We start from the raw sequence: 21,266 nt of genomic DNA, 5'->3' as shown, positions 1-21,266 counted from the left end.
GAAACCAGTATTCATTTTAAAAGACCTATCAAACCACATCTTACAACATACGTATGAAAAGAAGGTTAACTGGAAGAGATCCCTCAAAGGGATAAGTTCGCCTTTGTACATCTTATTATTTGTACCATGTAATTTTTAATATGTATATTTGTGCAATAAAGAGTTTACTACTACTACTACTAAAAGAAAAAAAAAGCGACAAATTGTGTGCGTCTATTTTTTTTTCGCTTCAACCCTTTGGTGTAACATGTAATTGGATAGGGCTTTTAAAATGAATACGGGTTTTAAAAAACATTTTTTAAGAAGTGAATATTTTAGGAAATAATCGCTTGGAAAGAAACAAAATGCGTGTGACATTTTTTTTAATATCGTTTCAACCCTACAGTGTGGGATATCGTTGGATAGGTCTTTCAAAATAAATGGAGGTCTTTAAACAACATTTTTTGATATGGTGAATCATTTCGGAAATAATCATTTAGAAAAAAAAAAAAGGTTTTTCCATCTAACTTTTGAACCACCGGTCCAAGAAATATGAAAAAAATTACAAAAATAGTGCTTAACAAACACATTAGACAACAGTTAAAACAATCGTGATCAGTTAAGCCGTTTTTGAGTTATCGCTAAAAGTTTTCCCTTCTTATTTTATTTAAAAGCCTAGCAACCCTTCTTCTGGACCAGATTTTCGCAGGCATTTATTCGCAATAAAATTACTATCATTTTGATATATAATTCAAACGTCACAAATGAGTGCAATTATCGATAAAAACTCACCCTGGTCAAACACGGCAACCACATAATAGTGACCGGAAAAAGGTAGGCAACCTAATTGATTCATATTGTACAAGTAGTATATTACTTTCCATTGGAACTTATTTCTTTCGTCAGACAAGTCGGTGAAATTTTAAGAAAACATTTTTTTTTTTAATGTATTAAAAATAGCAGTGACCATATTTCTTTAGGCTACAATAAGTAAATAATATAATATGTTCAGGAACATATTTTATTTCATAAAATATAAGTTTCGTCAGACGTATCGGTGGAAGGTCGACCATATAATAACGTATCTCCTACTATTTGGAACGGGTGTGAAGTGACAGACGGCCTTATTATAATTTTAATATATGTAAAAAGTTAGATCTAGATAAAATATGGATCGGACCTGTCAGTATTAAAAGTGACGTTTTTGTTTTGTCGTGTCTAGATCAAAAATGTTTGATGTATATTGTATATTAAAATCAGAATCAGGCCGAGAGTGATAACAAGTTTGCTACTGGGTGACTGTTGTGAAGACAAGTATTTCTCTGTTAGTCTGTTTAATACTTCAGTAGTTTTTTGGGTAAATATTACCTATGTGACCATTACTCTGACCTAGTTGCGTCAATTATTGCTTTTAACGACGAGTGAATGAGTATTCTTAGATGACAGAACATAAAGATATATTCTGCTTCGTCCGCCCGTTGGTATATTTCAATTTTCGAACAGGCAACATTTCTGTTTAAGTTTAAATTCTAAAATGCAATTTGCTACGGTGACTAGATGGCGCTCGAGTTTCGTACTCCATTAAAATTTATGATACATGGAGGTCGGACAGTAATTAAAAGAGCCCACAGAGGGAAATAACATACCGAAATGTGGCAAAGTTACGTTATATTGTAGTGGTAGGTACTAATGAGTTACTTGCAAAGTGCTGCCATATTTTGTTTTACTGGACCCGTACGTAATGTTAGCAAATAAAAAGTTTGATGACACTTTAAAAGGTTTCTGCACAATTTTAAATTCAACAAATATTTATTATCAATTTACGTTAGCACGTTAACTTTTCTGTTAGAGTTAAGTATCTAGGCTGGCCTAGATACTTAGGCTGTGTAAGTATAATGCATTGCTGTCAAAGCACTACTTGGGCCCAGTTTTTTTTCTCTTATCAACTTCTTAAAAAAAATTGAATCAAAAAGAGAGTACCTACAGTTGTGCCTTGCAAGTACTTTACCACTAATTTAATAGCTTCGCATGTCACGGCACTGACAAACCCTGCATCTCTTAAGAAAATAAAGGTTGCGCCGGTTTACAAAAAGGACAGGTAGTAAAACGGAACTAAAATTACAGGCCCATTTCGTGTCAAAGGTGTTGGAGTTGACAGTTTGGGACAGTCTCTTCAGACATTAATATGCCTACGAAACCAGTACAGACTTGACAACCCTTTTACTAGACTTGAACATAGAAGAAGTGACAGAATTCGAGCTATTAGGACTGGTATTAGACTCACATCTCAACTGGAAAAGACACGTAGCTAAAATTAGCTCCAAATTATCTTTTTTCCTTTTCGCCTTGAGCATACTAAAATCCAACACAAACATGGCATGCGCTTTATCTGTCTATCACGCGTACGCTGAGGCCTGGCTTCGCTATGGTTTGTTGTTATGGGGAAATAGTACAGACTCGAATGATTTATTCCTCCTCCAAAAGAAATGCATCAGAATATTAGTAAACATCCCACAGACAGACACCTGCAAACCGCACTTTTTGAACCTAAACATATTGACTCTACCTTCTTTGTACATTCTGGAAATTGCTACCTTCGTCAGAAACAATATCGAAATGTTCGAATTCTGCAAAAGTGCACGCAGAAAAGATAACATTGTCCCACCGGAACCAGTCCTAGGCATATACAAAAAAGGTCCATATTACCAAGCTATACAAATTTACAACAAATTACCCTCAGATATGAAAAACATTGAGAGCAAAAACCTATTCATAACTAAGCTCAAGACACATTTGATAAACAAAACCTATTACACTGTTAAAGAATTTATGGAAGACACAATTAATTAATTTTTTATAATGTAGCCTATATATATATCTTGATCCACAAATTATAATTGTATAATAGACCTAGCGCTTTCATTATGAAAGTAATTAAGTTTAGTTTTGTATAATTATGTTTAAGCTAGTTATAAGAAAAATTGCTACACCCCACCGGGGTCCATGTGAAACTTTACATAATTTGTAACATCTATGTACATACCATGGTTTGCAATAAAGATTTACTTACTTACTTACTATAAGTGGACGACGTGTGCAACTCGCGTTTTGCTGCGTAGCGTTTTAGGTCACTTAGAATAGAAGGCGGATGGCTGCCGTATTTTTCAACTTACCGCGCGCTTTTGACCTGGCAGATCCCGTGATCCTGGTGGACCGTCCTAGTGGACGTAAGTCCATATTTCTCCGAAGCAATATCATCCAACTCCTTCCTTAAGATCCGATGGTCCTGTAATTGCCATCGATAATAGATACTCGTACCTACTATTTATACCGTTGCAACACTACAAAATTAAAAAAGTTACATTAATTTGGCAGTACTAATGCAACGTATCACTTATCTCGCTGTAAAGGCCTTGTAAAGGGGCGCACTTAAGAAAATTAAAAAATAAAGTTTTTCAAACTGTGTGTTACATATCTAACATATCAAATGAAAGACGTCGTCAGTTATTGTCTTTCAATACCACTTTTGTGACCGGCCAGTAGCCGCGCTACTTCAAATGAGTTAATATAGCATTTACTAAACACAACATGAGGTGTTTAGTAAATGCTATATTAACTCATTGGAAGTAGCGCGGCTACTGGCCGGTTACAAAAGAGGTCTTGAAAAACATAATAACTGACGACGTCAGTGTCATAAAAAACGTGATAAAAACCTAACGCGAAAGCAAATAATATTCAGTAAAAACTCTCTTAAAGTGCTCGAAGGAAGGATACACCACGAAAGAATATACCAGGCATCCTCTAGCAGAGGCCTCTGCTAGCAGCAGACCACAAACCCATCCGGTAAGCCTACCTGTTATGTATGTAAAAGGGTAGTTGTAAGTGCATGCAAACGGTGGCTGCGTCCACCGTCATTCTTGAAAATATATTAGTTCATAAATGGCTGCCTTGCGTTTCTTTGTGCGCCCCGTAAAATATTTAACAGTGGCGGCGATTCGAGTAATCCACGCGTGATTTTGAAGGAAATATGTTGTCCACTAATAATACTGTGGGATTGTTCGCGAGTTTTGATCACCAACAGCAAGATTGGACAGTTTATAAAAACAGACTGAATCAATGGTTTATCGCGAACAATATCAGTGAAGAAAAGGACAAAGCGGGGATCAAGCGACGAGCAATATTATTAAGCGCATTGAGTGAGAATACGTATCAGCTAGCGACTCATCTCGTGTTACCGGGTGTGTTAGAGGAAAAGAGTTACGATGACGTGGTCAAGGCCCTGGATGGCCATTTCACGCCAAAGCGTTGCGTGTTTGCTGAACGATTTCATTTTTATTCGGCATCACAGCAAACAGGCGAGACCCACGCGCAATGGGCCGCGCGGTTGAGGGGACTCGCAGCGCATTGTGATTTCCAGCACATTGAAGATACACTTCTGGATAAGTTCGTCATGGGAATGACGCCAGGTCGAGAGCGAGAGAAACTATTCTCAAAGGACGTCAGTGAACTCACGTTATCGAAGGCCATTGATTTGGCAGAAAGCGTTCGGTGCGCCCGCACCGCCACCAGCACGACCGCGGCGCCAGGACCGTCGGCGGCCGGAACCGATAATTTGTTCAAGATCGCGAATACTTCGGCAACGGAAACAGATCGTGCTAAGTGTCAAGTGTGTGGTTCTGCTAATCACCAATCGAATAAGTGCAAATTCGCGTCTTATAAGTGCCAAAAATGCAAGAAAAAAGGCCATCTTCGTAGAATGTGCAAAAATTTCAAGTACATGGAGGCGGGCGAGGTGAGCGAGGACGATGACGGTAAGTTATTTAACATTCGCTCTGTAAACGGTGCCCCGATGTACGCGGATGTGGTTATCAGTGGATTAAAATTACGGTTTGAACTTGACAGTGGTTCGGCTGTTACGGCTATATCGGACACATTTTATAAATCTCACTTCAAACATGTACCATTGTTAAACAAATATAAGCGCCTAACAGGTTATAACGGTTATTTTATTAAAAGTTTAGGTATAATGAGAGTTCCAATTACATATGACAATTGCACACAAACCTTGGATATCCAAGTTATCGAAGAGGGCGGCTGTCCCATTTTAGGGAGAGACTTCTTGACAGCGTTTAATTTGGAATTCGCATCTATAAAATACTGCGCTCAGTTAGAATCGGATATTGTGAAAAAAATTATGTCAGATTACTCGGAAATCTTTGCAGAAAAATTGGGTTGTTTTAATAAATATAAAATTAAATTACCATTAAAAGACAACGCTAAACCGGTGTTTTTCAAAAGTCGACCCGTAGCGTTTGCATTGCAAGAAAAAGTTAACGCTGAAATAACACGGTTAGTGCAGTTAGGGATACTTGAGCCAATCGATCACTCTGACTACGCCTCCCCAATTGTACCAGTTTTAAAAAGAGACGGGTCAGTTAGGATATGTGCAGATTATTCGCAAACTATTAACAAACAATTTAATGATTGATAAATACCCTTTGCCTACAGTAGAGGAACTTTTTTCAAAACTTCATGGAGGAGTACAATTTACTAAACTAGATATGTCTATGGCGTACAACCAATTCCCAATAGAAGATCCCGAGAGCATAACGTGTATAAACACATGTCGTGGGTTATTTAGGTATAACCGCTTAATTTTTGGGTTGTCTAGTGCACCCGCGATTTTTCAGCGCGCTCTAAATAGCATACTTGCTAATATAGACGGCGTGCTATGTTTCCTCGATGATGTACTGATAACGGGCCGCGATAAAAAAGAGCACGAGAAGAGACTTAGGGAAGTGTTGCAGCGTTTCAAGGACGCCGGGCTTACACTTCAAAAGGATAAATGTGCATTTTTCCAGGACGAAATTATGTATCTTGGCCATGTCATAAACAAAAACGGTATTAGTAAATCGAGGTCAAAGGTTCAGGCTATTTTAGAGGCACCGGTGCCTACTAACATAAGCCAACTTCAATCGTTTCTCGGATTAGCAAACTATTATCGAAGGTTTGTTCCTCATGCGTCCTCTATATTGAGCCCATTATATAACCTGTTAAAAAAAGATGCGAAATGGGTTTGGACTGAGGAACATAACAAAGCCTTTACTAAAATAAAAGAAAGTCTGGGCTCAGACCAGGTATTGGCGCATTATGATCCTAATGCCCCTCTAATTCTTACAGTTGACGCATCCCCCCAGGGCTTAGGGGCGATTTTATCCCTAATATCTCAGGATGGTTCAGAGCGTCCAATTTCGTTTGCTTCGCGGACACTTAATTCAGCCGAAAAAAACTACGCGCAGATCCAAAAAGAAGCAACCGCAATCGTATTTGGGGTAAAAAAATACCACCAATATTTATACGCACGTTCTGTTCCTTTTATACTACGTACTGACCACAAGCCCCTACTATCGATTTTTGGACCACAGCGGGGTGTACCTGAAATAACGGCGAACAGGTTGCAGAGATATGCTATTTTCTTATCAGCATACAATTACACAATTGAGTACGTTCGAAGTGCAAATAACAGCGCAGATTTTTTATCAAGGGCGTCGTTGCCAGACCGTGCGGTAGACGACGGTGGTAGGGCCGTCGTGGCCGACCGCGCGACGTACATCAATTTTGTATTGGAGGGTAATTGTTTGCCAGTTACGTTGGATAAGTTACGCGAAGAAACAAAGAATGATAAGACCTTGAATAAAGTTATTCAATGCATATTGAAGGGGTGGCCACGCAAAACGAATGATTTAGCTATGAAACCTTTTCATCAATGCAGGTACCAATTATCATTTGACAATGGTTGTGTAATGCGTGGACACAAACTTATCATTCCTAAATCTTTGCAACGCCAAATTGTTAACGAATTACATAACTCTCACTTTGGCATTGTAAAGACTAAAGCAGAGGCTCGCGCCCGGTTTTGGTTTCCCGGCATAGACTCGGTAATCGAACAGCTGATCGGCGCGTGTCCGGTGTGCGCGCAGCTACGGCCCTCTCCGCCTCGCGCGCCTATGTCTCCGTGGAAATATCCAACGCAGTCTTTTATGAGATTGCACATCGATTTCGTAGGCCCGATAAACGAACACACGTATCTTGTTGTAGTTGATGCTTATAGCAAGTGGGTCGAATGCTACGACATGAAAAACAATATATCGTCAGTAAAAGTTATTGAAAAATTGTATGATTTCATGTCGCGGTTTGGCGTACCCCAGACAATAGTTAGTGACAATGGTACATCGTTTGTAGCGTTGCAATTTAAATCATTTTGTGCCACAAATGGTATTAAGCATATAACTTCGCCGGTATACCACCCCCCCAGTAATGGCCAAGCCGAATCGTACACGAAAATTATTAAAAAAGGCATAAAAAGTGCATTATTGACATCGAGTGCAAACAAAGATGTCAATAATACTTTGTTAAAATATCTTTTTGATTACCGCAACTCGCGACATAGTACAACGGGGCAGTCTCCAGCGCGCCTAGTATTCGGTAGGCAGTTGAGGACTAGGCTAGACTTACTTACGCCACAGTCATCGCCCTCGTCCACTGAACTCGCCTCATTTGTTGAAAACAACCAGTGCTCGCAGCGTAATCACTATGGAGGTACCAGCAGAACACATTTCGCACCCAACGACGCGGTGTTGTACAAATCTTATGCAAACAAGAATAAGTTCTGCTGGCGCAACGGATGCGTTATCAAACGTATTGGCAAGTTATTATACCTTATACGCGACAATATAACACAGGAAACAGTGAAAAGACACTTTAATCAAGTTTTAAGAGATAAGGCTACAATGCCAGTAACTAATAAGAATACTAATCAAGGCCAACAGCGATTAGTGCCTACGAGAACAGTACCCCCCCTGTTTACTCTTCCGTCTGTACTAGAGGCTGGAACAGAGCCGGGGGGAGGAGAGGTCCAGAATATAGGCGATGTCATTAATCTACCATCAGCCGCGTCAGCTGAGCTGCCTCCGCCGGCCGTATCCGCCGCGTCGGCCGCGCCCGCTGTGCCGGCCGCGCCACCCGCGCCGTCCGCGCCGCTCGCGCCTCCCGCGGCCTCAGAGAGCGCTGCATCCGCGACTTCGTCGTCGCCGGCGGCTACCGACGCTACAGTTAACCCGTCAACTGTACAGGGTTCCAATGCGACGGCCAAACTAAAGAGGGATCGCCCTAAGATTAATTATAAGGCTTTCTTTTAATGTTTTTTTTGAATATGTGCTCTGATCTTATAAGGGAGGGATGTTATGTATGTAAAAGGGTAGTTGTAAGTGCATGCAAACGGTGGCTGCGTCCACCGTCATTCTTGAAAATATATTAGTTCATAAATGGCTGCCTTGCGTTTCTTTGTGCGCCCCGTAAAATATTTAAATATTTAAATCTATTGGATTAATATACGCCAAAACACCAACTACAGTCCACTGGCTTTACGCCATATTTTCTGGTCTCCGAGCCGAATCTTAATTTTCTCTAAATTTTGACCCTCCTAAATTTATTTTTTTCCCAAATCCTATCTTCTATAGGCTAACCGTTGCGTTCCCCATATCGTATCCATCCGCATATTATCTCGCTGTTTCCTATTTATTTCTACGGTTTTACTGATATTTATTTCAATAAAATATTCAATTCGTCATACATTTTGTCCGTGACAAACAATGGCGGAAGGCGAGGTGCAATTGTTACTTCAAATAAATACGTTGACACTCAAAAAATAATATTTGTTTAACAAATTACAAAAGGCTATAGATGTATCCAAAACTGTTAAATTGGATAGTCTAGACTCGGTGCAAGATTACATGGTTCAGTTTTCGGAACTCGATGACGCACGTTGCGACTTCGAAAAAATTGTCATGGAGATTATCATGCTGGAGATGCAGGCAAATCCGAAAGCTAAACCTTCAATAAGCTAGTTAGAAAGTTTCGACTCATTATAGTCATTATATTTCGCTTGCAAAAAGGTAGCTTTAAACTGCAACCGTTTAGTCCAGGAGCCAACCAAAAATAATTTTACTGAAATCAGGGATGATTGTTTAGCTAGGCCACTTTTAACGACTTTGTTTGAGTTTGATGGTCAGATGGAGAATTGGGCCACATTTCATGATACCTTTGTGTCTTTGGTTCACAATCGCAAGTTCGAGAACATAGATAAATTTCATTATCTGCTGTCTTGTGTCAAAGGCCCAGCACTGAATATTGTCAGGAGTCTTCCGATCACGTCTTTTAACTATCTTGTAGTTTGGCAAAGCTTACTTGATAAGTACCAAGATGTCAGGGCGTTGACCGGCAGGTATTTGGATAAAATGCTGAACTTTTCACCTTTGACAAAAGACAGTGCAGCGAATTTAACTTCATTCGTGGAGACTTTTGACCATTCCTTGAAAGCTATTCACGCCTTGCAGATTGAGAACTTGGACGACTATCTGGTTTGTCATCTGGCACTTCGCGGGCTAGACAGTCATACTCGGAAATTGTTTAAAGAAAGCCGCGATCAAAATAAATTACCTACATTCGCGGAATTAATCAATTTTGTGAACAAACAAATTAAAGTGTAGGAACATGCTTTTCCTAGTACTAGCTCCCGGGCTATAAACAATTAACAAGTCAAAGTGAAGTCACCTGTCAACTTCACGCAACCGAGTCATAAACCTGCCAGTTTCAAATATTCGAACGCGACCTCGTCTTCGCAAAAGGTTGGATTAGCTGTTTCGCGTAATAATGATACTTTTGACTCTACCATCTTATCTGTACATAATGTTAAGCAAATAAACGCATTTCATTTCATTTCATTTCATTTCAGAATAATTCGTACCAAAACAAAATGACTTGCGTGCATTGCAACTCAAATCATCTGATTTATCGTTGCGAACAGTTTCGTAAACTGTTAATTCAAGATAGGATTGACCGTGTCAACGCCTTGAAGATATGCAGCAACTGTTTGAAAAGTGGTCATGAAGCGTCAAGTTGTAAGAGCAACATGACTTGTGGAGTTTGCTCTCAGCCTCATCACTATTTGCTACATCGGGATAGAAGTGTTCTGCAGGCACCAGCCGTGCCGTACCTGCAGACGCCCCGCGCTGCCGTGCATGCATACATACATTTATAAATTATATTTAGTTAGTATTTAGAATAAGTTTTTATTTATTTAACTATCGATTACATTCCATAGCTTGGTTTTAGCATTTGAGTGGCATTTGATTAAACAATATTTCTTGTGGGGCTTGTTTTCCTCTTTTTAGTGTGCAGTGGGGTTTTTTGTTTTTTTATAATAATATTTTTTTTAAATATGTATTTATTTTTGCTTTTATTTTCTAATCTGCGCATTTCTAATAGGTTTTCCTGTTATCTATAGCTAAATAACTATTTTGTTTATTTTTTTAAATTTTAGACCCAGTAGTTTCGGAGATAAAGGGGGGGGGGATGTTATTTTTTGGCTATTTTCTTAAATAACTTCTAAACTATTTATTTTAAAATTATAAAAAATATTTTTGAGATTCTCACAATGATATTATTATGTAACATGATATAGTTTGAAAAACTTTATTTTTTAATTTTCTTATTTACCCCCCAAAAGTTTAAAATTCATATGTTTACGTTACATGTCAGTCTTTGGGTCAGGAACTTACACTTTTGTACAAAATTTCAACTTAATTAGTTTAGTAGTTTCGGAGAAAATAGGCTGTAACAGACGGACAGACAGACGCACGAGTGAACCTATAAGGGTTCCGTTTTTTCCTTTTGAGGTACGGAACCCTAAAAAAAAGGAAACACTGGCCGGCATTATTTTCATATCGGCACATAAAGCCTATTACATAGGTATCCCGAGATATGGGGTTGCATTGCCGATCGAATGCGTTTTAATAATATTTCTTTTTGAATTGTAAAATAAAAATATTGCTTTGCCGGCCGAGGGGTTAAAACAAACGTTGTAAGATAGTAGTTTGTGTCACAAGGGAGCAAAATGACATATTTACGGCGAGGGCGTACAATTGAATCCTAAACGAAGCGAAGGATTCTATAATAGAATCCCGAGAGTAGCGAGGGATTCTAAATTAGAATCCTGAGCTCCTCCGCCCAAGATGGAAATAATTTTGCTACCATGCCATGTGACACATACTGCTTTTTACATCACCTATGAGGTAATTATAATGTTTAAAAATATTATTTAAGCTAAAAAAAGAATGCGCAAAGAAATGTATAAATAGTGTCCTAGAACAGAAAAGTGTTACTTTGATCCCTCCTAGCAGGGAAGAAAAGTGCCACTTTGATCCCTCCTAGCAGGGAAGAAAAAGCCCTTTTTCGAATTGGTGATGTGAAAAAATATTTTCATGCATTGACACTGACAGCCGGCTTGTGTTACTTCGTTAGTTAAAATAATTACCCATGTTTCGTAAAACCCGGGCTTGTTTTCGTACTTTGGCCGTAATAAGTCAAGCTTACGATTCCACAAAACACGGGGCGATTAGGCTACTAACCCTATCCTGAGGCTTTATTACAATCCGGGGACTAATAAACCTTTGTTTTATTTCAGATCTTGTGTCAAAAACCACGCTGACTTTCGAGTTAAACGACGCGCGCGACTGTTCAATTTGTTAAAAACTGAAGAAGTTGAAGTTGGACAGCAATGCAGTTCGCGTAATTACTGCAGCCGTACAATAATACTGGAAACTCTATTGCTACAGGAAACGTCAAAATTAATATTTAATGTCTTGACAAATGACCTAAGTATTTGACATTTGTTGCAGCAAGAATAATGATAATTAATTTTAATTATGTATACACGTGTTATTTTGTCGTGCCAGTATGGGCGTCTTAAACAATCATTCAACTAAGCAAGAAGGCTTTATATAACAAGATACTTGCCCGACGTATAAAGTATAGGTAGATGAGGCATATTATGATTTTATTGTAGAACAACTTATAAATAGGCTAAGTATCGCTCTGGATGCAAACAAAACAATAAAACATATACCAAAAAAACAACAAGCTCTAAAACCATGGATTACACCTGGCATTCTGAGATGCATCAGAAATAGAAACAAAATGCATCAAAAATTTCGTGCTAATCCAGATAATGAGGTCCTGGGCATCACTTTCTGAAGATACAGAAACTTTTGTAGTAATATGATTAAAAAGATTAATGACAGAGAATTACTGGCCAACTCAACTAAAAATCCCAAGACTATATGGAAAGTAATTAAAAAATTAACCCATTATAAAAATTAAAACAGCCAGCCACTTGAACTAATTGATCCTGGAGGGTGTGCTGTGTATGCTGTTAATCGGGTAAATAATTTATTTGCTAACACAGGTAAAAACCTCGCTAATGAAATCTAAGGTAGAAATGCTAATTTGCACATTCGCAGCACAACCTCATTATCAAGTGCTAACTCTTCGTCTTTTGTTCTTTTTGAAACAGACAACCATGAGGTCGACTCAATCCTTAGAAATTTGCAAAGTGACAGTACCCCTGGTATTCATTGTATTCTCACTATGTTCCTAAAGCTCGCAGCACCTTCATAGGTATCGCGGCTGCTCGCGTATCTTAGCTGTATACTTTTGGTTTGTTTACCTATATGATTCTACTAGTTTAAAGTATTATTTTTGGCTCGTAGAAAAAGTATTGTATACAATAGTGATATAATCAAGCTTTTCAATATTGTACCCAATAAGGTCACTCAGCAAGCTTCTTGGCCTTAACACGGTACTCGACTGAAAAGCTAATTGAAGCTCCATTATATCACGATTGTATAAAATACTATTTTTTTATTTTGTTGTTGTTTTAACTTCAACCGTTTTTATTATAAAAATGAAACCTACTAATCGGAACAATCACGCGGGGAAAGAGGGAATAAACTACTTAACAAGGTTTTTTCGATTCTATTTTTTTAGCTTCATAAGTTATGAACATGCCAAGTTTCATGTATTCTTACGGATGAAACTATCCTATTGAAATTTGTTAGCGAAGGGAGGAAGTTATACGAGTATGTCCAATTAGTGATTTCGCTCATCAAAAGCTTGTATAAGTACTTGTAACTTTTGACTTCCCATTATAAGTCTTTATTGGTGTTTGAGATTTGAGGGTCTCGTGCATGGGACTGCTAATATTAATTGTTAAATGCAACGTACGTATGTAAAAATATGTATAAGGTATCTCTCTTAGAGTTTGAGGCCATAATATTTAGGTAATTCACCTTAGGTATATGGCCGTAGTCTTGGGTACGTCGCTGATCACAGAAAACAAATAAAGTTCTCACACATGCAAGAGGCGCTTTTCTTAAGATTTTCACCTATTTATCAGCTGCAATATTAAAAATTGACATTAGGTTAAACTTGCATAATGTTCTCGCTTAAATCAGGTTTAATCGTTTTTACGAGCTTGCGCGTAAGGGCTCGTTTAGAACACGCGCGAACTCGCATGCGATTTTAATTACATTGCGGACTAAATATTATAGTTAAGGTTACATCCAATGTAGCCGACCGATCAAATACCAGTGAAATGAAACAGGCATATGAGTTTTTGCACCGTCTAAATGAATCCTAAATCAAATAAAGTCTGCAGTGAAACGAACTATAATACCTATAGATGTCTTATTAGAGCTAAAAAATGTTCCTACGTTCCTACGGTCGTGTATTGTGCCGCGAGCGACTCAAAGTAACTGTACAGCGCGCAGTTTGATACGCCGAGCAAGAGGTTTGACATATATAATTTTATTTTAGCCATTCAAAACTTTTATTGACCAATCAGAACTTTTTTTCAATAGCGCTAAATTGTGTACTAGATAATATTCAAAGCTACGGGAAGAAGAGATAAATTACAGTCATGTGTTTGTTAAGTGTAAGTCATGTGGGCCGTTTTTAGTGTTTAAATTTATTTCAATACTTTTTACAGCTGTATCTATTAAGATCTTCTTCCATATATAGGTATATCGTGCTTCAGACGAATAAAAGGTTACTCCGAAAGTTACATTTTTGTTTGTAAAGAAAATAAGAAATATAACTATGTCCGTAAATGAAATTACTTACTTATTAACCTACTGTTCCTAAATATTAAGCGTAAAGCGTTAGGTTATTTATTCGGACCCTGGCTTATGCTGTATTAAAACTAAATTTACAGTGTAAGCTCTGCTTATTTTAGCCAGATTATGCTGAACATGTTGCTAGTTAGTTTTAGCTTGCAGGTACGAGTAAAATACTTAATAGACTAAACAACCTCGGGCTTGTTGCCTTTTCGCCTAAAATTTAGTAATAATTTCAGTAATCATAATTACTAACAGATACCGGGTGGGCCGTGTAACAAGAGCAATAAATTAAACTGTAGAATGTACACCCCAAACTGACGATTTCTTCGGCGACCTTTAAAAATAACTTGTGCTTAGATATATTAAATATATTAATAACGGGTCACTCACGTATTTTGTCGAAAAACGCTCGACATGTTTCACTCCGTACCGAGGAGCAAGCAAGCTCCTGATGACACTCCTCGGTACGGAGTGAAACATGTCGAGCGTTTTTCGACTTAAAATACGTGAGTGACCCCGTTATTAATATATTTAATATGTCTGTGTCTCACGGAAGTTTTGTTATTAAACTTGTGCTTAGATTTTTAGTTCATTTTTCAATTTATTCTAAGACGTCATGTATTGTGAATTTAGTCCTGTTTAAAGTGTGACAAGCAACGACAAATTTACAATGATTATAGCGTACATGGAAGGTAATAATTAATGCAACTTAAATGCGCAGTGATTCACGCCTTTTAGAAAAGTAATTATCCCCTGAATAGTCGGATCGAAAAGCACTAAACTGGCGGCCCACCACTCACGGGTCGATGCGAAAACCAGTAAACTGTCGGCCACCAGTGAGTGGAGGTGTTGCCGTATTCAGAGGTGAAATTGAACACATTTAAGTATAGTTACGCTCTTCTAGCGCCCAAAATTAGCAATATAAAGCTTAAAACGTTAGCGTGAAATATTTGTTACAATAAAAACCATACGAACGATGTATACAAGCAAATTCGCGCTGTGGTCGTAGTGACAAAACACCAACCACATCACCGTTCGAATGGTTTTGCCACATTTTGACAAACACTGCGTTAACGAGCAAACACAAGTGTACAAACTTGCAATTAAAATTTATAATATATACTTTTGAGAAAAACTGCAATAAATAACACTAATGAGACATCAAAAGGAATAATTATTAATCGTGTTTCCATAATTATAACATTTCATAAATAAAAATAAAAAATCTGGACCAATAGGTACTATTTTATGTGTACGAATAACTACTTTGCCAAATTTCATTCAAATTTATTTAGCCGTCGTTTTTGCGTGATCAAGCAACAATTATAACATAGTACATAACGATACAAATGCAAAAAATAGGAAATTCGCATCGAGTGGCGATAAATCAAAACACGACCGAAGGGAGAAGGGGGATCGACACGAGTTAGTTAGTTGTTAGTAAATTTTGTAGTCACAGTAAATTTACTGCCATCTATGGACACACGATTAAAACTAAAAATAAAAATATAAAAAAGCGCTGGTGGCCTAGCAGTAAGAGCGTGTGCGACTTGTAATCCGGAGGTCGCGGGTTCAAACCCCGGCTCGAATCAATGAGTTTTTCGGAACTTATGTACGAAATTTGATATATTATTTACCAGTCGCTTTTCGGTGAAGGTAAACATGAGGAAACCGGACTAATCCCAATAAGGCCTAGTTTACCCTCTGGGTCGGAAGGTCAGATGGCCGTCGCTTTCGTTAAAACTGGTGCCTACGCCAATTCTTGGGATTAGTTGCCAAGTGGACCCCAGGCTCCCATGAGCCGTAGCAAAAAAAAAATGCCGGGACAACGCGAGGAAGATGATGATGATAAAAACGAAAAAAAATATATACTTATGTACATACACGGTGGCTAAAAAATAAGTGCATTCCCGTTGCCAGAGAGGTTTTGGGATTATACTGAGCAACTTTTACTATAGGAACAACCCCGAAATCGCGAAAAAAAAATTGGCTGTTTCATACATTTTGACTGGTCCGCTTTCTATGGGAGGGTGAATTTTTACCACCCGTATAGGGTGACCTTAGCCATTGGACAAACCCTGAAATCCCACGTAGGGTTACTTCACAGGAATGCTCTAACGTTAATTTTTTTTATTAGAACAAAAGATAAAAAAATAAATTTTCAAACAAAATTAATTCCAATGATCGACAACAAAAAGAAACATACTGTATTTCTGACAACTTGTTCGAAAATGTTCGGCAATGATGACATTTGTCAGATTTGTCAGAATCTTATTAATGTCATAAATAAAAAAGATAATCAATAAGGTCGATGAAGGCTTCATACTATTTATTACCTCAGGCTGCATTAACACATACAGGCTGCTCCAAAGTAAAAAATCGTAATTTGTTAATTTCTTCGTAATACACCGGTTGTTATGATAATTTGTATACTGATTCTAAATACCCTAATGCATGCGTACATTTCGGCTTTGTCCAATGGCTAAGGACACCCTGTATATGGATAAATTATTTTTTTAGTTGTATTTATTATTTTTTTAAGATTTTGACCCATGTTCTTTCACTGATATTGTGTTAAAATTGTTAAATATCAAACGGGGTCGTCAACGCCATCTAACCGAGAATAGGCCAAAGGGTAGAAGCGCCATCTATACAAGAATGAAATTTTCTTGATTTCCGAGGCACGTTTTTTCCATAGGCTTAGGTTTTTAAAGGGTCGGAAAGGGGAATGTAGCACCTCTGGAGTTGCAAGTTTCCATAATATATGCTACGGTGACCGCTTACCTTCAAGCGGGCCGTATGCTTGTTTGCCACCGACGTGGTATTTAAAAAAACTCTTATTTATCTTTTTATTTCATATCCTATCGTGTGTTATCCTAATTAAAATATATGATACATATATGTCTTACACGTCCATATATGTATTCGTAAAAAAAACATAAGTTTAACACAAAAAGAACAACTTACGCTAGACCGGTCGTTGTGGCATTCTTTCTTATGCCTATGTCTGTCAGTGGGCGTCTGATGGTTGAAATTATGATAATGGCGAAAATATAATACGAGTACACATATAATATTATGTTATATGCAGGCGGGGGCAGCATTTTTTAGTTTTTGCCCCGCCTCGAAAAAATTCTAGATCCGGCGCTGCTGCCCTCAACAGTTTATGCACGCTCCTTATAAAGATTCAATCTTGACTTCGATATGACGATAAACAACAAATAATAAATACTGACCAAGCGTAAATATAAATAGGTAACGACTAACACAATAGCTCCAGTACTATCTGTCTATATAGACGTCACGACGACGACGATCAGACTCTGTCTATATGTACATATAGCACTTTGACGTCAATCATAATATATCCTATTATTTTAACTTAGAGAAAAATGAAGTACATTATACATTTCATGGTCATAACAAAACACCTGCTCTCAAAATATGCTTTCACGTGGTCAGTTTGATTGTCTTAATTAAATTAATTTAGGTCTTAGGTAGGTATTTAGCTTACAGACATTTCTTAATTAGTAACTTGCTTCCAATTTTGATAAACATTTGGGAATCGTTTCGCCATTTAAGGAATTTGAACGCACTGAATTTCATCAATTTTATACAAGACAAGTACTTACTCGGAACTACTTGAAGTTCACATACTACAGAGTCACGACAGATTAAAGATTTAATCTCAAGATTCTAGGATTATTAGTGTTCAAGCTTTATAATTGGAATATAAATTAGTATTCGTTGAACAAAGATGAAATATGCTCATAAATTGTGGCAATTTTCATCTGTTTAAATAACTTTCAAGCGAGCGAAGCAATTCGCGGACTCATTTAACAGTGAATGACTCCGTAAAATATTTGTATTAGGAACAAAAATTTTTAACCGCCATCACCAGTTTGTTCTGTCAAATGGTTTGAATTGAGAATCGGACTGGTTTGGGTTGGGACCCAAAGTGTCTCGAGGGACGTCAAGCGACGTCGCTACTCCCGACAGCAGGAGTACAAATTCAATTTCGTTCGTTCTCCTATTTGCTCAGTCCATTTCGGTATTGCTAGGATAGTCTGCGAGATACAGGAGTGGATTTTATTCTAGTGAAATTCGCTATCAACAACAAGGGCTTTAGAAAGACACATGAACTGCGAGATAAATCATTCCGTTTTGATTAAACAGTCACCAAAGATAGATATAACTCCGTAATACATGGATACAGTCTAAGGAAAAAACGTGCCTCGAAAATCAGGAAAAATTGATTCTCGATCAGATGGCGCCACTAGTCTTGGCCTACTCTCGTATAGAGGGCGTTGACGGTTTCGTTTGTTATTTATAATTTTAACGCATATCAGTGAAAGAACATGGGTCAAAATCAAATAAAAATAATTAATGCTAATAAAAAAATCATTTATACATATTTAAATACATTTTAACGTAATTTTATAAATCTTCATTTTTAGTTTTAAAGTATGTCGATGGATGGCAGTGAATTTACAGTGGTTACAATATTTACTATGACAGTACCGCTCTATCTTATTATATCCTCTTTGCAGTCACTCATGTGTAATGATCTAATCAAGTTTCGAGTCTACCCAGCCAATCCACGAACGTTTAGGATAATATTATTCCAACAAACAATAATACTAAGGTTTAAACTTAAATTCGCTTTTCGCTGTACAGACTTGACAGCAGGTATTCAAATTGATGATAGAAATTAAAATTTACAAAATAAAAGGAAAATTTCCCATTTGAATGTAAATAACGCCGGGCATTATTTTGTCCCTCTCGCTTTGCAGGTGGCATTGAAACAAGAAAAAAACGAGAACCGCAAATAAGAAAATTATAAAAGCCGACAAAATCTAAATATAAGTCTTTTGTTCGTATACTTCTTTATTAAATATTATGATTGTCATCGGCAATTCACTCGTTTTACCGACTTACTAAGATTATTTAACGAAAAGAAATGTGGGAAGTAAAAAGTACCTAAACAATAATACCTAGGTATATAGGCAGGTGGTCGGTAGAGAATCATTGTTATTTCAAGCCAAACAATGTTCATGGTAGGCAAAGACTTTTACGGTACATAAATATTGTTAACATGTATTTGTGACCACCTGCAGAAAATAACTATTGACAAAAAATATGAAGTTAGTAGTGTTAGTAGGGGAGACCAAGAAGAGTTGACACAAATTTTACTTTTTACGACCGAAAAAGTAAAATTTGTGTCAACTCTCCCCCTATTGTATCATCTGATAGCAAATTTCATAACTATTTATTTTACCACCAGAAAACAGTAACAACATATTGTACTTGTTTTCTGCATCAATCCGATCTGTTTCAACACTCCTAATACCGAGGTAACTTGAAACAGGTACTGAGGTAAGTTGACACACATCTATAATTTATGAATATAAACAACAAGTGTCAGTAAAACATATTCACCGGTAACCGCCAGCTCGATTTAGAATTTAAGTTTTTAATTTCGTCTTTTACCTAGTTATAATTTTAAAAAGAGAAATATGCTACATTAATCAATATTTTTGTTGATTAAACTAGATGTCAGTGACTGAAGTATTATGAAATACACGTAACACATTACGTGTATTACACGTAACAAAGTACTAAAATTAAATTAAAAAATATGATTTTAACAGTCTGGCATGAACAGCCTCTGCCAAACTCAAACAAAAAATTTACTTGTATTTTTTAGATGTTTACATTTCTTTGCACTTTTAGATTATAAAATATTGACTTTACTTAAAAACAGTGATAAGTCCAAATATATGATAAAAAGCACTGCCAGATTTCTTCAAACATATATCGGTAAAATGCCAAAACTGATAAAGATATGGCCTTGGAAAAATGACAAAAAACTTACTTTTAGCAATATTTTGGCTCTAACAGCTGTAATAGCACAACTGCTCATCTGAGGCCTAAACCATGTATGATGAAGATAGTTAGAATGGAAAAGGAAGCATAACTTTCTTGGAGTTATACTTCTAGCGTCTATACCTATAGTTTGTGAGATATGGACGCTGTGTCAACTTATCTTTGTGTGACCTACCTCGGTCTCCCCTACTAATGGCATTCGCGATAACGAAACGAAATATGAAAACGCTGATTATACAATATCTGTCTTAAGGATTTTCCAGCTTTAAAAGTAATTTCCTTTGCAAGTATCTCCTTTGTATTGTTTCCCTGAGGAATTGAATTTCATAAAATCCCTTTGGTGGTTGTTGTTGGTCTGTAGGCACCTGAAAGTTTGTGAACAATCATACACTTACTCTCAAATCAAGTCATCTTCTGTAACTACTTTTATATTATGTAATGGATAATATTAAGAAAATAGGAAAACGTGTCGCATATTTTATTGCTCCTTACATATCTAAAGATAATAAAATATTCAGACTCTTAAAATATATTTATTAATATACGTAAATATCGATAGCACTTCATTTGCTCTAGACGCATTTATACAGCACTCTAAACACAAATTAAACTTAATCCAGTATTTTGTGTAGCTTCTTTTTGCCTTCAACGCTGCTGCTACTATTCGACAAATGCCCCAGCCCTACAAGTCACATTTAAACATTTCTAAATTTTGTTGTATAATGTTAATAACTAAAATCCAGAGCAGTCGTTATTCCATTTACTCGAGCTTAGCTGCTGCGGCCCGCAGCGGCTGCTGACCAAGCAAACAAGCCCCACGCCATAATATTGCCTCCGCCATGTAAACATTTAGCAGGTTACATTCTGCCAAAGCTTCGCAAGTCTTATTCCATACGCTCAGCTGGCTTTTTTATTCAAAAAACTCGAACTTGCTTTAATCAGTACTAAATAAATACTGATTTCCAAATCTCCAACAGCTTCCCAAGAAGCTTTTACGCAAATATTTACAAGCTCCGTTCTTATTATTAATCTTACTAACTTTTAAATAATGGATGTTTCGATCTTCGATGCTAAGCAGATTTTCCAATGGGCAGAACCGTACTAATATATATATATATATATATAACCGTAGTAAAAATCTTTTTTCCATATTTAAATACATTTTAACGTATTTTTATAAATCTTCATTTTTAGTTTTAAAGTATTTCGATCGATGGCAGTGAATTTACATTGGTTACAAAATTTACTATGACAGTACCGCTCTACCTTATTATATCCTCTTTGCTATCACACACCGAATATTTCGAAGAACGTCAGAAATCTGGTTTTCCGAGATCCTGAAAGTTGAAATAATCTGATGAAAATGTATAAGAATAGTCAAGAATG

General features: G+C 37.0%; 1 protein-coding gene across 1 annotated transcript; it reads left to right on the top strand.

Annotated features, from left to right (window-relative positions):
- Window positions 1-3,835: 3,835 nt before the first annotated feature.
- LOC134741442 (uncharacterized protein K02A2.6-like) lies at window positions 3,836-5,494 on the top strand. The gene has a single exon (XM_063674221.1). The coding sequence runs from the start codon at window positions 4,007-4,009 to the stop codon at window positions 5,465-5,467; it is 1,461 nt and encodes a 486-aa protein (XP_063530291.1). The 5' UTR covers window positions 3,836-4,006; the 3' UTR covers window positions 5,468-5,494.
- Window positions 5,495-21,266: the final 15,772 nt, after the last annotated feature.

This window comes from Cydia strobilella, chromosome 5 (assembly GCF_947568885.1).
Source record: "Cydia strobilella chromosome 5, ilCydStro3.1, whole genome shotgun sequence".
In the NCBI taxonomy this organism is placed as follows: Eukaryota; Metazoa; Arthropoda; class Insecta; order Lepidoptera; family Tortricidae; genus Cydia; species Cydia strobilella.
The sequence above is the reverse complement of the archived record's forward strand: the minus strand, read 5'-3'. Positions and strand labels throughout refer to the sequence as shown.

What these genes read in the sequence shown, in the direction of transcription:
- LOC134741442 (XM_063674221.1), top strand. Translation starts at nt 4,007, where the DNA reads ATGTTGTCCACTAATAATACTGTGGGATTGTTCGCGAGTTTTGATCAC.